The following is a 16,384-nucleotide window of genomic DNA, read 5'->3' as shown; positions in this document are numbered from 1 at the left end:
AATGCCATCAATTGAAATCCCTTTCAGAAGTTTGTAAGTCTCAATTATATCACCCCTCTTTCTCCTGTTTGCTAGTGTCTGGAGTCTACAAATTCTCAATATCTTCATACTCAGTAGTCCACAATCCTGATATCATTTTTAACACTAATTTGCACTCTCTCTCTCTACTGTAATCACACAATAGCCTTGCAAAGAGTCAAAATGACTTCCTTATCTTTATGTATAGTCAGATAACTTGCATACAAACCATGTGTAGGGTTACAACACATGGCAAATACTATTAACCTGCTATTGTGTTTGTTGCACCTCACAGAAAACACTGTAGCAGGGTGTTGTATCACAGTGATGGATAGTGGTCTGGAAAAAAAGTAAAGAAGATTCAGGAGAGGTAGAGGGAAAAAAAAATAGAAAATACAGAAAAAGAGGAAGAATGAAAGTACCATTGCAGGAAAGTACCTTCCACAATGAACAAGTGTCCTGCATGTATGTATCCAATTCACAGATGTCATATCTACACAATATGATGATAGCCTGTCTACTCAACACTGCTATGTCGTGATATAAGCAAAACAGTGGTTTACAAATCTATTCATAATACATGCAGTCTTATAAGATTTATAAAAAACACACACAATCCTTTTCACAAGTATCCAATAGTTTATAAAATTTACATTTCGTCAATTGCCTAAACTGATCATAATTTTGAAATGAGAAAACACAAACATCTTAGTGATGCAGTTTATAAAAGGAATGAAACATCAGACCTAAATGTACATCTCTTTCACAAACAACAATATAGAATGGGATACATCCACAATGCTGTGCTGTGAAGAGTACTTCTTATTAAAATGCATGGAAGTTATTCATTCACATTCCTCAACAGGAACTAAGGATTAATTCTATATGATACTTGCAAGTATCTGATATGATCTCTAAATACCACAGACTTTAATTATGTCAACAATCATCTGATAACACTATGAAAGAAGAAATGATAGCTGTTTACATTTCATTTTTTCCATAAATGTTTATAGCATTATCAGTTTAGTTTCAGATTAAGCTATATTCTGTACTTTTTTTTTGTAGACATGCTTAATTGTATCTTGAGGACTACCATAGATTAATGAGACTATTCAGTCACTGCATTATCATTTAATGTTTTAATTACTAACAGAAAAAAAAAAACAGTTTTTTTAGAATGTCAACAAGTGTTATCATTGAGAAAGTTTTAAAAATGTGTTTCATCTCAATGGGGATATGGAAAAAAAACAGGTATGTGAACCAGAGAAAGTAAGAAGTAGAAAATCCTCTTTCAAATGACTTTTCATATTTTTAGAGGTAGAGAAAACCAGATTATCCCTAAGTGTTTCAGAATTCAACATCATGTAATTTCTCCAAATGCAAAGCAACTTTACGAAAAAAAGGATTCCTTCTCTCTGTTAACCAGATTTGGTATCAATATGTAGCACTATTTAATTTTTGTGAAGCATTTATCCAAATAGGCATACAGAATAAACTCCAAAACCAGCATCTAGAAGAAGAAAAACAACAACAAACCTAATGTCAGAAAAACCAAAAATAGAAACTATAAAATAATGAGCATCAATGGAAAGGAAACTGAATTTGCACATGGACATAACTGGTGTTACTGAGATAAAGAGCAAAAACAGGTAGATGCTATTAAATAATAAATACAGGATGTTATATTCAGGCAATGAGGATCAAGGAAGGAAAAGAACTAGCTTAATGAAGAACTTAATGTAAGGAATGGTTAAAACTATAACCATTCCTTACAATAAACGAACATCAGATAAAATAAACAGAATACTACAGAAATACAACCTCAAAGCCACCTTTAAGCCTCCTGCAAAATTAAAAAGCTTACTCAACTCATCCAAAGACCCATGCTGGCCCACCCTGGAGTAAACCGTTTTTATTGCACCTGTAATCTACCATATATAGGGGAAACAGGACGCGAATTCCTATCAAAAAAAGGAACATAAACGACATATTAAATATAATAACTATGGTGAAGCTGGCTTTTCTGATCAAGCCCTGAACACTTTACATAGAATTGACTGGAAAAGCACCAGTTGTTTGCGATCATACCAAAACATGGTATGAACGCAAATTTAAGGAAGCCTGTGAGATTCTTATCAACCACCCCAATCTGAACAATAATGATGGACTAAAAATCCCAAGCATATGGAAGGCACATATTCTACCCACGGAACCTTTCTCCATAAACAAGACTGTAGATAATTCAGAATCCTAAATCTAATATAACATAATTGTAATGTTAAAAATAGGACATCATTGTTACTGTAAAAAAACAATATGTATAAGAAAGAATCTTTCTCTATTGTTATCTTAAATAGAATTTAGCTTTGATGGAGTTTCTAAATAATTAATTAATTTGTAATTTTATCTGTATTTTTTTTTTCTTTCACTAGAGGTCATGCCAGTAGAATAACCAGTGATCAAATCATTGTTTCTTTAGCTTACTGTGTGAAATGTAACTCAGCTTGTCCTTGTATATTTGTATATACTCCAGATAATGACCTCAATATGAAGGTCGAAATGTCAGGAAATTAAAATAGTTATTTATAATACGGTTGTAAAGTCCATAATTTTTAAAATGAAAGTTTTGGAAAAATTTAGAGAAAAGGATGAAGTTAATAAGTACCTGCTGGATTTCTGTTGAGGATATGGAGTAGTCATTACTAAAACCATGGTCTAGCTTAAAGATGCATACAAGCTATATGGAGAGAAGACAAGAAATAATAACGCATCATCGACTGCATTAATCTTCATGCTGGTTTAGGATACAAGAGAAAACAGAATCCTTTTCTTTACTTTTACATGGTGTCTTTAATTTTATTTACAAAGTTGTGTGTTTTTAATATAGAAGGGAAAAATGACCTACCAACTCAAGTGTTGACGATAGTTTCTTGGCTCTCTTTGCACATGCACTAAGTTCTGGCTATTTTGTATGGCAAAACACTTTCTAAAAGAAAGCACAGCCAGGGGATCACCATTATTCCCCCCCCCCCCAATTGCTTTATATGGAAGTTTATGAACAAAGTACTCTAGCTTCCTATACTTTAAAACCAAAGTCTGGCTTAGATATGTTGACGATATTTTTGTTATCTGGTCCCATGGCCGCCAGACAGACACTTTCCTCAGGCACCTAAACAAACAACACAAATGCATACAATTCGCAATTGAAAGTCAGAACTCACTTTCCTATCTAGATACACTTGTCACATGTCTTCCTTCTGGCAGTCTTTCCTTCACTGTTTAATATAAGCCTGAGCATGTGTCGTGCGCGTGCACACACACACACACACCAATATATACACAAACTCTTACCACCACCCAACACAAAAACTAGGTGTCATTAACACTAAAAAACAGGACTTTGAAGATTTGCTCCAGTGGACAAGCACTTAAACATAAATTAAAAGTTATCAGCAATGCCTTCCTGAAAAATGGCTACTGTCAACAAAATTCTTCACAAGATTCCGAAACAAAAACTAGATTAAAATAAAACTGTAGACATTCCATACATTAAAGGTATACGAGATGAACAGAATACTACAGGAATAATACAACCTTAATGCCATCTTTAAACCTTCTACAAAATTAATGAACTTTAAACTCATCAAGGATCCACTTTGGAGGAAGTGGTTCCTTGGCCCACCCTGGAGTATACTGTATTATTCATTGCACCTGTAATTTGACCTATATAGGTGAAACAGGATGGACAATTCCTATCGGAAAAAAAGGAACATAAATGGAATATTAAATTTAATAACTATGGTAACCTGGCCTTTCTGATCATGCTCTGAATACTCTACATACAATTGACTGGAAAGGCACCTATTGTTTACATCACACCAAAAGGTGGTATGAGCATAAATTTAAGGAGGCCTGTGAAATTCTCAACCACCCTAATCTTAACAATAATAGTGATCTAAAAATCCCAAGAATATGGATGGCACATATTCTACACAGTTAACCTTTTAGTCTAAGAGTTGATTATAATTAGGACTGTAAGCAATCCAGGATCGTAACTTTAATATAACTATCATGTTATGACACTACTTTTGCTTTAATAAAACTATCTATATGAAGTTGTTCTCACCATCATCAAATTCCTGACATTTACCCTCAAGGGGTACAGGATATTATGACAGTAATGATGTAAGTTGTTCAAGTAGTACTACCTTCCTATCAACAATTTTCCTCCAAATCAATCTGTTATCTTTAAAAATTTTATTTAAAAAAAAAAAAAATCATAACAGACACAAAAAAATTGCATGCTCATAAAATTATTATGTCACACTATTAACAAAGATAATAAAAATTAGAATACAAAGTATCTATCACTATTGATAGGATAGAAACCAGCCAGAAGGCAAAGATTCAACAGTTGATTCAACATATAACATAAAACAAATGGCTATCATGCAAGATTTAGTTCTGTAAAAAGAAACCTGAAGATATCCCACTGAATCAAAAACTAAATACTTAATTCATTTCAAAGATCTTAGAACAGAAGCATTTGCAATGGAATACAGCAGGGATGCCCACTCTCTCTCTCTCTGTTGAAGTTGTTCTCTAATGATGTTATAAATAGAATATAGCTGTGATGTAGTTATTTTATTTTATTTTTTTTTTTCACTAGAGGTCAAGCAAGTAGAGTAACCATTGATCAAATCATTGTCTCTTTGGCATACTGTTTGAAATGTAATATAGCTTGTCTCTGTATATATGTGTGTATACTTCAGATGATGACTTTAATATTAAGGTCAAAACATCAGGAAATTAAAGTAATTATTTCTAACAAGGTTGTAATCTCCATAATTTGTCTGAAATGAAGAGAAGACAAAAGATTTGAAATTGGGATTGATCACTAAGTTTGAAGTAGGATAAAAATGAATGTCACATTGAAAAGAACAATAGGTAAGAAAGTTTTAAAAAGAATTCAAGTTGAGCAACTTTTACAGGTAAACTGTAGACTCAACTATATAAATCATTCAAGAAAAAATGAAACAGAAAACAAGAACCTAAACTTGGAGTCTCAGTGGCAAACTGAAGTACACTGATTTATTCAGCTAGGGAGACATGTGGTGAAGTTGTCTAAAGATAGAAAAATAAGAGCACCATAGTTGGACACAAAAAGTTAAAGTAGTCATCTCAGAAAAGAAGAAAGCATACTAAAAGGTCATAGCAGATGCCCTAAAAGAATACAGAAAAAAAAATGTATGAGAGAAGCTATGTATAAAAGTATTGAAACAAAAATCATGAGAGGATTTCGGTAAAAATATAGAAACAAATATCAGGAGGGTAACAAAATATTCAGGAGGCTATTGAAAAAACTTCGAGATGCAGAAAAGCATACTGTAAAAGAAATCAAAGATTGTAATGGTAATGGTAACATGAAAAATGATGATAAAGAGATTCTAGATGTTTGGAGTAATGTTTGAAGAGAAGGCTCAAAATTTACTCTGCTCTACATAAATCCACTGTTTGTTTATGCTTCAGTGACGATGTGTTCTCCACATTGGTCACATGGCCTGGATGCTCTCAACATATTTTTAATGCATCTAGACAATCAACATCCCAAGATGCAGTTCACATTAGAAAAAAGAAAAACAACAGTCTCCTCTTTTTGGACACCTTAATTATGCACCAGCCTGATGGATCCCTGGTATTCTCTGTTTACAGAGTATCAAATTTAGCATTGAAATCAGCAATAAAGACCAAAACTATGAAAACAGGAGGAACACAGAAAATGTCACCTGCATTCTCAATGGTGAACATATGGAACAAATACTATATTTCAACTATTTAGGCACAATTTCTAGTGAAGATGTCAAATTAAATATGGAAATAGACAACAGAATAAGCTAAGCTGGTATGTGGAGAGCCAGATGAATAAGTTTATGTGGAATAAGAGAGAAATAAGCCAAAACACTAAACTAGCAGCATACAAGACTTTGTTCAAACCAGTTTTAAGTTACTGATCTGAGAGTTGTGTTAGAAATAAAGGACAAGATCAAAGACTGGAGACTACAGATGTGAGAGTTCTGAGAACAATTAGGGGAGTGAAGAGATGGAATTACTGTAATAGCAGAATCATATTAAAAATTAAGATATAAGAAGGAGCTTGACATTGTTATATTCAAGACTGTGTGAGCAGGGTTAATTAAGGTGGTAAGGTAAATTTAACAGAATGGGAGAGGAAAGGTTAGCAAAATGAGTGATGCCAAGATAGCATGAAAAGACGTACTGACAAGTAACAGACTATTTTTGAGTAAAATCAATTTCCTCAAAGACTAATTTCAAGGATAAGAGGGTGGCTGAGGTCTGTCCATCAGCTGCCCTCTTATCCATGTCACTAGCTGCATCTCAATTTGTTCTTATTTGCATAATACAGTTCTATATGGTATCTCGTCTAGGTTATCATCCTGGACATATTTTCCAGTTTGCAGATATATCCAAAGAGACATAATTCATAGTTTTAGTAATCAAAACGTGCAGGAAAAAAAAAAAAAAGTTTTGTCTTCCTCCTCTCCCATTTTAAGTTCTATGGTTTAGTTAATTCTCACTATAGCAAACACCACTATAATGATTATTGGAAGTTTTCGACTTGGTTATAGAATAAATTAAAGATACCAAGAAATTATACACTTAGTTTAATCCTCTATCCAAGTGTAACCAAACAAAGTTTGCACCTTAAGTATTTTCAGGTCTGGGGCAACTCATGTATAGAAACTAATGACTTCACATCACTTGCCTTAGTATCTCCCATAATGCAAAGCACATATCCTTACTGACATGTATAACACTATGCATTATGACGAGGGTCACTACCCAGACCGGTGGTAGCCAGACCCAGAGGTGATGCTAAGGTTGAAGTAATGCAGATGTGAAGTCATTAGCTTCTATACACGAGTAGCCTCAGTCCTGAAAATACTTCAGGCACAAACTTTGTTTGCTTACAGTTGGATAAAGGATTAAACTAAGTATATAATTTCTTGGTATCTTTAATTTATAGTATAACCAAGTTGAAAAACCACAAACAACTATCTCTAATCCAGAGTATTTTAATAATAAAGTGTGCCACCTTTTGGCTACTCATCTATGAAAATATGCCTTCTGCATTACTTCAACCTTAGTAATCACCTCTCGGTCTGGCTCTTACTGATGAGACCTCAATAAAGGTCAAAACTGGTCTGGTAGTGACCCTTCCCCATAATGCAGCGATTTTCAACCGGTGTGCCCCGAGAGGTCTTCAGGTGTGCACGAGATTTATGAAAACAAATTAATTGAAAGAAATTATGTCGTAATTTGAGCATTTATTTATGTCTGGTCTTCCATCTTCTTGTGTGTGTAAATCAATCAAAATTATGCCTATTTTTTGCCAGATCATCAAAAAAATTAAAAGAATATATTTTTAGTGTGCTGCAGAATTTTAATAATTAGTCTAGGTGTGCCATGTTATGAAAAAGGTTGAAAATCACTGCCATAATGCATTGCATTATACATGTCTGCAAGGATATGTGCCTTGCATTATGGGATACTAAGGCAAGTGATGTGAAGTCATTAGCTTATATATACACGAGTTGCCTTAGTCCTGAAAATACTTCAGGTGCAAACTAAATAAAGCTGTATGATGCCCAATATAAATTTATCTTTGAAATTTGCAACGCCTCTTCAGTCAGCATGATAACATCTAAGCAAGCTACGGGATCAGTTGGGACAATTCCAATATCCTTGTTTTTAGGAAAAATAGCTGAACTTTTAATAGGCGATGTTACATCATGGATGAATGGCTTTAATTATCTATAGACAGATACATCTACAAATACTCCTGAAGAGTTCAGGTGGGGGGGGGGGGGATCCCTAAAACCCAAAGCAGACTGCCATGTGACCTATACTGGTTGCTGTTAGATAATTATTGCTTTTAAAGATAACTTCTTTGTATATTCCCCCATTTGGATTTTCAAGTTGACTGATCACCTATCAAGAAAAAAACCAAGCTGCCATAAACTAAGCTAGTAGGAGGCTTTTACAGTTCATGATAATAATTCACTTCTTGCACATCATGAAATTTCAATAAGCTGATTACAGAAATTAAACATTTACTATAATTTACTTATCATACACTACTAACATATAAATTCTTTGTAGAGCATTTTTTTTTTTTTTTTTTAATGTTGGGCCCATACACAGGAGTTTGATTGGTCAACCTATAGTACATCAGTACCGTGTATGGGTGGTGGGTTGGGAAAGGAGGAATTTGTTTACATTTGATTTGAATGACTTTAAATTGTATTCATTGGGAAACACAGCAGGTGGGAGACTGTTCCACAGTGCAGCAGTTGCAGGGATGAAGGAAGAGGAAAAGAAATTTGTTCTGTTTGTTTCTAGGTGTACTGTGAAGGGATGTTGTGCAGCAGCTGCATGTGTTCCAATTAGTACTGAACAGGAGAATTGTTGATGTTATATTGGATGAGCATTTCCCATGGAAATATTTGTAGAATATACTTACTGCAGAGACCAAACGTCTGTATGAAAGTGGGGGGGAGAGTTGGTAAGGGATGGTTCATTGATAAGTCTAATTGCCCACCTCTGTATTGAGTCGAGCATTTTGAGAGAGCTTTTAGGGGCCCCACCGCATATGTGGGAGCAGTATTCAATAGTTGAGCGGATTTGTGACTTGTATAATATTAGTAGCTGTTCAGGGGTGAAGTAACATTTTGAGCAGAAGAAAAATCCTAGTTTTTTTGAGGCTGAGGATGCAATGTTTGAGATATATTTGTGCAGGAGAGGTTTGATGCGAGGGTGATTCTGAGGAGCGAGATCTCAGGCTGTCTGGAAATTTGGGTATCGTCGAAAAGGATACTGGGAAAAAGTTGTTCTTTTTTTATGGGAAATAGCACAGAACTGGGTTTTGTTGGCGTTGAAATTTATGAGGTTATCCAAATCCCATTGTAGGATGGCTTGGAGATCGAAGTTGAGGGTGGTGGTGGTGGTTGATGTTCTGTAGGATGAGGTGAGTTGTGTAGGGTAAGGCTTATCAAATGCAAGCGAGGAACGTAGTGTGCTGTCATCTGCAAAACTTTGTATTGGGTTGGAGGTCAATTGCAGTAGGTCGTTGATGTACAGCAGGAACAGGGTTGGTGAAAGGACAGAACCTTGTAAGACCTCAGCATTAATTGAGTGGTGTGAGGATAGGGAGCCATCCACTATCACACACACAGTGTGCATCCAGACAGAAAAAAACTGGCAATTCACCTACAGAAGTCCTGGGTCAGACCGAATGATGGTAGTTTGCCTAGTAGGCCTTTGTGCCAGACCCGGTCAAAGGCTTTGGAGATATCTAGTGCAACCACTCCATAGCATTTGTCCAGAGATGGGTGACGTATGTGAGTAGATCACCTGTTGATCAGCAGTGGTGGAATCCATACTGGCAGTCATTTATTTGGTGAGTGTCTTCAAGATAGTGTAGGAGGTGGGAATTGATGATTTTTTCCATTACCTTTGACAGGATTGAGGTAAGCGAGATAGGGCAGTAATTGGATGACAGTGACTTGTCACCCTTCTTGGGAATGGGCTGAATATAGACCAATTTCCACTTTGTGGGATAGATTCCAGTGAAGTAGGAGAGTATATATAGGTGACATAGGAAAGGGGTCAGTTCTGGAGCACAATTTTTCAGAACAATAGGGGGAATGCCATCGGGGCCAGGAGACTTTTTTGAGTCTAACTGGGACAGTATCTTTCTGATTTCATCCTGGCAAAAGTAGTATATAGGGGACATTGTATGCTGGGTCTCTGGAATGGTTGGGGGGGACATTTACCATCGTCAGTTATGCACGCATTTGAGGCAAAGTATGAGGCCAGAAGATTGGCTTTTTCTGTGGGTGATGAGGCAGTAGAGCCATCAGGGTGTGATAGGGATGGGAATAGTGTTGGACAGAAGTTGCAGCCAATTGCTTTGGCAAGAGACCAAAAGGCTCGGCTGCCGTTTGGACAGGCTGCTAGTTTCCTGCTTTTTGCTCTTTTGAACTCTGTTTTGGAAGCGTTGATTGTTTTTTTGCATCTATTACGGGCTTCGGTGTAAGCTTTGAGGGAGGAAGAGGTTCTTGATTTCAGCCAGTTGTGGTATGTCTGGTGTTTCATCTCTACAGCCTTGGCACATCTTTTGGAGAACCAGGTTTCGTTAGGGAATGGCAGTTCAGAGTGTTGTGTGGAATGTACGTATTCATGCTGGTGAGATTACTTTGGTAATAAGCTCAGTGCATATGTTTGGGTTGGAAGGCTGGAAGCAATAGCCCAACCATGGGAATGTGGCATAGAAGTTGCGCAGGCTGTCTCACTTGGCACTGTTATAGTGCCAAACTACTCTTGTATGGGAGTGTCTGTGTAAACGTTGTTGCATGGGGGAGGAGATGAGCACTAGGTTGTAGTCAGAATTACCCATGGGGCTCACTACTTTCACTATGTATTTGGAGGGGTCATTGGTGAGGAAAAGATCTAGGATGTTTGTGGAGTGGTTTGGGTTATCTGGTATTCTGGTTGGCATCTGGACAAGTTGTGTAAGGTCGTTGGTGATGGCAAATGTTTCTGCATCTCTGCCTGCAAGATCTGTACAACTGGAGGAGGAAAGCCAGCTAGTGTTGTGTACGTTAAAATCTCCTAGAAGGATGATTTCACTGTTGGGAAAGTGGGATATGCAGCTATGATAAATTATTCTCAATACAATAATCATGAACGTTAAATACGTTAACTTACCTTGGCACTGATACCCTTGCTTACCGAGACCCCTATTAATATAATATGGAAAAAGAAATACAATGAAATACAAACCCAACAGAATATTTTATCTATCATTTTTGAATTTAATTCAAAATTTCAATTTTAATAAATTCTATTCAGATAAAGTTACATGCATGAAAGGTAACAAGGTGTCTAAAATATATACATTATTATTATAGCTATCACGCCAAGCACTATCCAATATTTGTGCAGTAAATGTCATACTTTGCTTTGAACTCATTCACAGTCATGGTACCCACAACAGACTCCAGCAACCTATTCCACTCATTCACTCTCCAAGCAAAAGTCTAGTCCTTGCACACCTGCTAACTAACTACACTCTTGCTCAGTTTCCAAGGATGGCTCCCTATAGGTTCTCCCACCATAGACGTGCTCCCCTCTTGGTCACTTGCCTCTGGATCCTCTCCACTTCCTACTCATCACCAAGAAATGAAGGTGACCAGCTCTCTATTCGGTAGTCAAGATAGGGTCTTACCAAGGATAGATAGAGGTATCAATGAACTGCTTTAACCACTTTTGCAATCTGCCCTCTAAACTAACTCCCTATCCACTAACACCTCCAAATTCCCAATTTCCTGGCTTCATCAATTTCCTGGAGTAGTTCCATCAATGTGGTACACAGCTAGCAATCTTTTCACCCCAAAATGTATAACCTTACACTTTGCCATATTAAACTGACATCTATTCTCCTTTGCCTAGACCTAGTTTATCCAAATCATCCTGCAAAATTTTAATATCATCTGTATTAACTATTGCTCTACCCAATTTTGTATCATCAGCAAACAACTGAACAGTTCCTTTCAGATCCTTTCCTATACCATTAATGTACAAATTAAATCGTAGCAGCCCAAGAACAGAGCCGTGTGGCATGCCACTAGTTACAGGTGCCTTCTACTGAACTCTACTACTGAATAAACTACTCTCTGATATCTCTCCTCAACCACTCTCTTATTCACTTCAACAACTTTATATCCATCCCCTATGTGCTGCAATTTATTGATTACAATTCCATGAAGTATTCTGTCAAAAGTTTTTGTAGTCCAGCAGTATCACTGTAAACACATTTACCCTTATCCAACTATGCTATCACTATTATAAAAGGTAAGTTATTGAGGCATGACCTACCCTTCACAAAACCATGTTGCCCCCATACAGCATATCACTTTTGTCTATCCATTCAGATATTTTGCTCTTGACCAATTTCTTCAGTACCTTGAGTACAACTCCTGATATACTGATTGGTCAGTAATTTGTTACATCATTTTTGGAGCCTCCTTTAAACAATGAAACCATTTCCCTCTCTTTCCATCCCGTTGGGACTAACCCAGAGCTGAGACTTAGATTAAATAAAATCGTAGAAGGCACTGCCCATTCCCTGGTGCCTTCTCATAAAACTCAAGCTGGTCTACTATCTAATCCCAAAATTGAATTCACACCAAGATGCTTTATATGTTATGCATCTCCAGTTCATTTACCTCAGTTTCCATATAATCCTTTGTCTCTCTCATTACTGCAATATCTCCACCTGGATGATACATGCTTGCAAAGTGTCCACTTAGTAATTCTACTATTTCACCTGGTTCAGTTACCTGCCTACCATCAGCATTCATTAAAATCATTCTGTCAAACATTCTTCCATTTACTTGCAACATGCTGGAAGAACTCTTTGGGATTATCTTAGGACTGCACTGCTAATTTCCTTTCATCCAATGGTTATCAAACTTGACAAATTGGAACACAAGACATAACTAATTAAACAATACAGATTTTATTTGATTTTTATTAACAGAGAATAATCAATACAAGAATATGCTAATAAAAATTACACAGGTAATTAGGTAATTACACTACACTGGAACAAATTGCAGGAGTGAGATGGATGGGAGAGGCAGAAAACCAAGTGATCTGGAAAATCATGGGGAGACCTTCGTCCAGCAGTGGACAGAACCAAAAGGTTGAAGAAGAAGAAGAAAATCCATATTTTTAATTAATTATTAAAAGAAAGTATGATCAAAAGAAATGAGATAAGCTTCACCTTCCTTTACTGTACTACTGCTTCATCATACACAGCTTGCTAGTATCATTCAGAAAGCCAATCCTCAATCCATCTTATCAATCTGTTATCCAATCTCATATTCTGCAGCTTATGTACCAACTTGTCATGTGGTAATCTATCAAATGCTTTTGCAAAGTCCAAGAATATTACTGTACGTGAATCTCCCTTATCCAACATATTCATCGCCTACTCATAAAAATACAAGCAGATTGCTAAAACAAACCTATGCTGACCATCATAGAGAATCCAACCCAATCCTGTATTCTATTCCTAACCAGTTTCTCCAATATCTTGACCACAAATGCAGATTTCTTTCCCCTCCTCAGAAACCATTCCCATTATAAGACTTTCATTAAATAACCAGGTTAAGCACATAGCCAACTCCTTTTGCAATTCCTTACAAATGTGGCAATATTTCATCCATTCCCATAGCCTTATTAACATCTTACCCAAACATTTCATTCACCTCTGATTCTTTTGCTCTAATGCTTGTCTCCCTTCTGCATGTTGAACAGTATCATTTACACCAGCACGACATACATCATTAAAGGTCAAAGGTTAATTGTAATTATATCAATAAATAACTCCACTACATCCTTTGCTAATGATCACTTTGTTACCATAACTATCCATGATTGTCACCTTTCCATAATTATTCTTCCTCTTGTTTTCAACATAACATAAGACTTCGCTTGGATTATGTTTGACATTGCTAGCCAAATCTACTTTCATACTGCACTTTATTTTTTGTTCATGGCTGTCACCTTTATGGCTTCTAGTTAATATTCCTCACATATTTGTTCACTATGAATATATATATATATATATATAGGAGATACAGATAGATGGTTCACTATGAACCATCTATCTGTATCTCCTAAACATCTTTCCCACACTGCTTGCTTCATTTCACTGTTCATTCATCCATCTCACTCACACTCTATTATATGCTGCTACAAAAACTGTTTGCAGTAGTCAACAGCAAAAACACTATTCCTTCAAATCAATACAAAGTTTCACATGATGCTAGTAATAATAATAATAACCTGAGACAAGTTCTATAGCTTTGAACAGGAAATTCTACCTTCAAGCTCCACATTTCCAGATATCTAGATGCTTATCTTTTCTTACCACAAAAATGTTTTTTTTTTTTAAAATTGTTTAGCATGGGTAGCAAGATTATTTCAAGAACTTTTACTCGTTTGAATATGGTACAGTGTAGCAGTCCAAAATACCTGCAAGAAAATTTTGAAACTGAGAGGCACTAATGTTTTTAGCTGAAGACTTGGCTTTCTGAGAAAAGTGTTCGTCTTTTCCTAAAAAATAGCATGAACTTTTTTTTAACCCAATACTTCTGCTATGATTTGATCTAAAAAAATTGCTCTGCATATGTTATACAAATTATTCTTACTGCAAGGAATCCCATTCCTTACTTCACATAAATTCTCACTTATTATTGCAGTCTTCTTTTTTTTGACAAGTTTAAAAAAGCGGTTCACAATAAAAACAACAATATTACAAAGGGCGGAAAATAAATTAATGCACCAATGTACTATAGATTTACAACCTTTTATGGGTGAGATTCACATAAGACATTTTCATAGACATTATTTCTGAGCTTACATGTGTAACTAACATGTCTTCTCAAATATTGCAAGTATAAAAATAGCAGCTGGTCACCATCCTTCAATCTCCAATCAAACTTTAAATTCACTATAGTAAACATATCTTCACTTCATTCATCTGTTCTATGACAAATGCTTCTTTCCAACAGCATGTCCCAGAAACTGCTGTTTAAATAAATGGTATATTTCTCCTATCAACCTTATCAAAGCCTACCCATAGTAGCCCCATAATGACAAAAAGTTTTTGGAATTATATTTTTACTGTGTATTATTGTATTATATTTGTCTTTTATAACAAATCAAAAAACAGCTTATTCTTGTTAGCAAAATGTTATAAGAATTTTTTTAATTGTTTAGAATGGGTATACTATGGCACAGTATAACAGTCCAAAATATCTACAAGCAAATGAACGAATTCTGTGAAGAGCACTCCATTTGACTGGAGAACTAATCTCATTCCAGATAACTAATCTCAATAAATCTCAACACACTGCAAACTAAGCCATTCTGATCTCAAGCATGCAATCATAGGCTGTTGGTTGAAATGCATAATGTCATCCTGACCATGCCAGAAAGGCCAACAGAAGTTGTTGAAATGTCCCACACAAACTGATATCAGCATAACTTTAGTATCACACCATCTGTAGAGACCTTTTTGCCAGTCCTTGGCACAAATTGTTTCATCAAATGAATCCAAAATACACAAAGTCAATGGATCAATAAGTGAAGTAGCATTTCTAGTTTGTATTGTAAGGATCAGTTTTGGAACAAAGTCACATTGCGTATTTAGTGAATTTCAAGGGGATAGTTTGTCTGAGCCAGCATATGAGTGCCAATACTGACCTCAATTCTACATTATGTACAAAAGCACGGCATTAGTTAAATGAACATAGATGCCCTTCCAAAAGGCTAATACCAGATACATGCAGTAGCAGTTTAGACTCAAGGGAAGAGAAAAAAATTATAATAAAAATCAAGGAGCTAAAGATAACCTAAGAGATTGTCAAGAGATTTTTACCTCTGCATACCAGGCTTAGTAGAGGAAATTAAGTATACTAGTAATTCAGCTTAGGATTTTGATGAATAATAGTTTTCAACTGTATTTTATGATGTGAAACTAAACATGTCAAAAATTCAAAAACTGAATCACTATAGTACAAGTCTCCAGCCACTTATAGACTGATTAACATATGCAGTGTAATTTTGAACACAAAATGCATAATACAAAGGAATGATATTAACTACAAACTGTTATCATGCAGCAAAAGTAAGAGTGATTGACATACCAAATAAATTCTCTACAGTGTGAACAAAATGTTGGCTGCCTAAGGATGGTGGCCATGAACTTGTGACCATTGACTTGATGAACACGCCGCCGCATAGCACCCCTACGACGATTAAGACCTTGCCTTTCTTTGAACACTTTTGGTTTTTTAGATGCATTTTCTAGAAATAAAATTCTAATTACTATAACATTCACTTGAAATAGATTTTCACTTTTATACTCATAAAATTTATGAGTATAAAAGTGAAAATAGTAATAAAACTGTGATCAAAAAAAGAAAATATATTTTCTTCTGAGAAGAAAAATTAAATTTAAAAAAATATTAATTATTACAAACAACAGAAAATCTTATCTAAATTTATATCCTAAAATATATGATTCATTCATTATTATATATCTTAAGGATATAAGTTGAGACATGAAGTTTTCTCATATTTTTAATAATAATATTATGGATCTTATTTAATTAGGTTATACTTATAGGGAAATGCTAAAACCTTATTCTTATCTTCCGCACTTTCTGCATCAATGGCCAGTTAGACAACGACCGCAAATAACCATCAT

The 16,384-nt window shown here is 35.4% G+C and overlaps 1 protein-coding gene across 2 annotated transcripts in view; it reads right to left on the bottom strand.

Moving 5' to 3' along the window:
* Positions 1–16,384, bottom strand: part of Pkc98E (Protein kinase C) — a 343,235-nt gene that overhangs the window by 203,323 nt on the left and 123,528 nt on the right. For both annotated transcript variants that reach the window (XM_090411701.1, XM_090411702.1), the window contains exons 3-4: positions 15,822–15,981; positions 10,810–10,841 (exon numbers count right to left, since the gene is read on the bottom strand). In XM_090411701.1, coding sequence (XP_090267827.1) covers positions 10,810–10,841; positions 15,822–15,981 — 192 coding nt within the window. The remainder of the gene's footprint in view (positions 1–10,809; positions 10,842–15,821; positions 15,982–16,384) is intronic.

The sequence above is a fragment of the Typopeltis vanoorti genome, chromosome 21, assembly GCF_054136105.1.
Source record: "Typopeltis vanoorti isolate ZY-2024b chromosome 21, IOZ_Tvanoo_1.0, whole genome shotgun sequence".
NCBI lineage: Eukaryota > Metazoa > Arthropoda > Arachnida > Uropygi > Thelyphonidae > Typopeltis > Typopeltis vanoorti.
The sequence above is the reverse complement of the archived record's forward strand: the minus strand, read 5'-3'. Positions and strand labels throughout refer to the sequence as shown.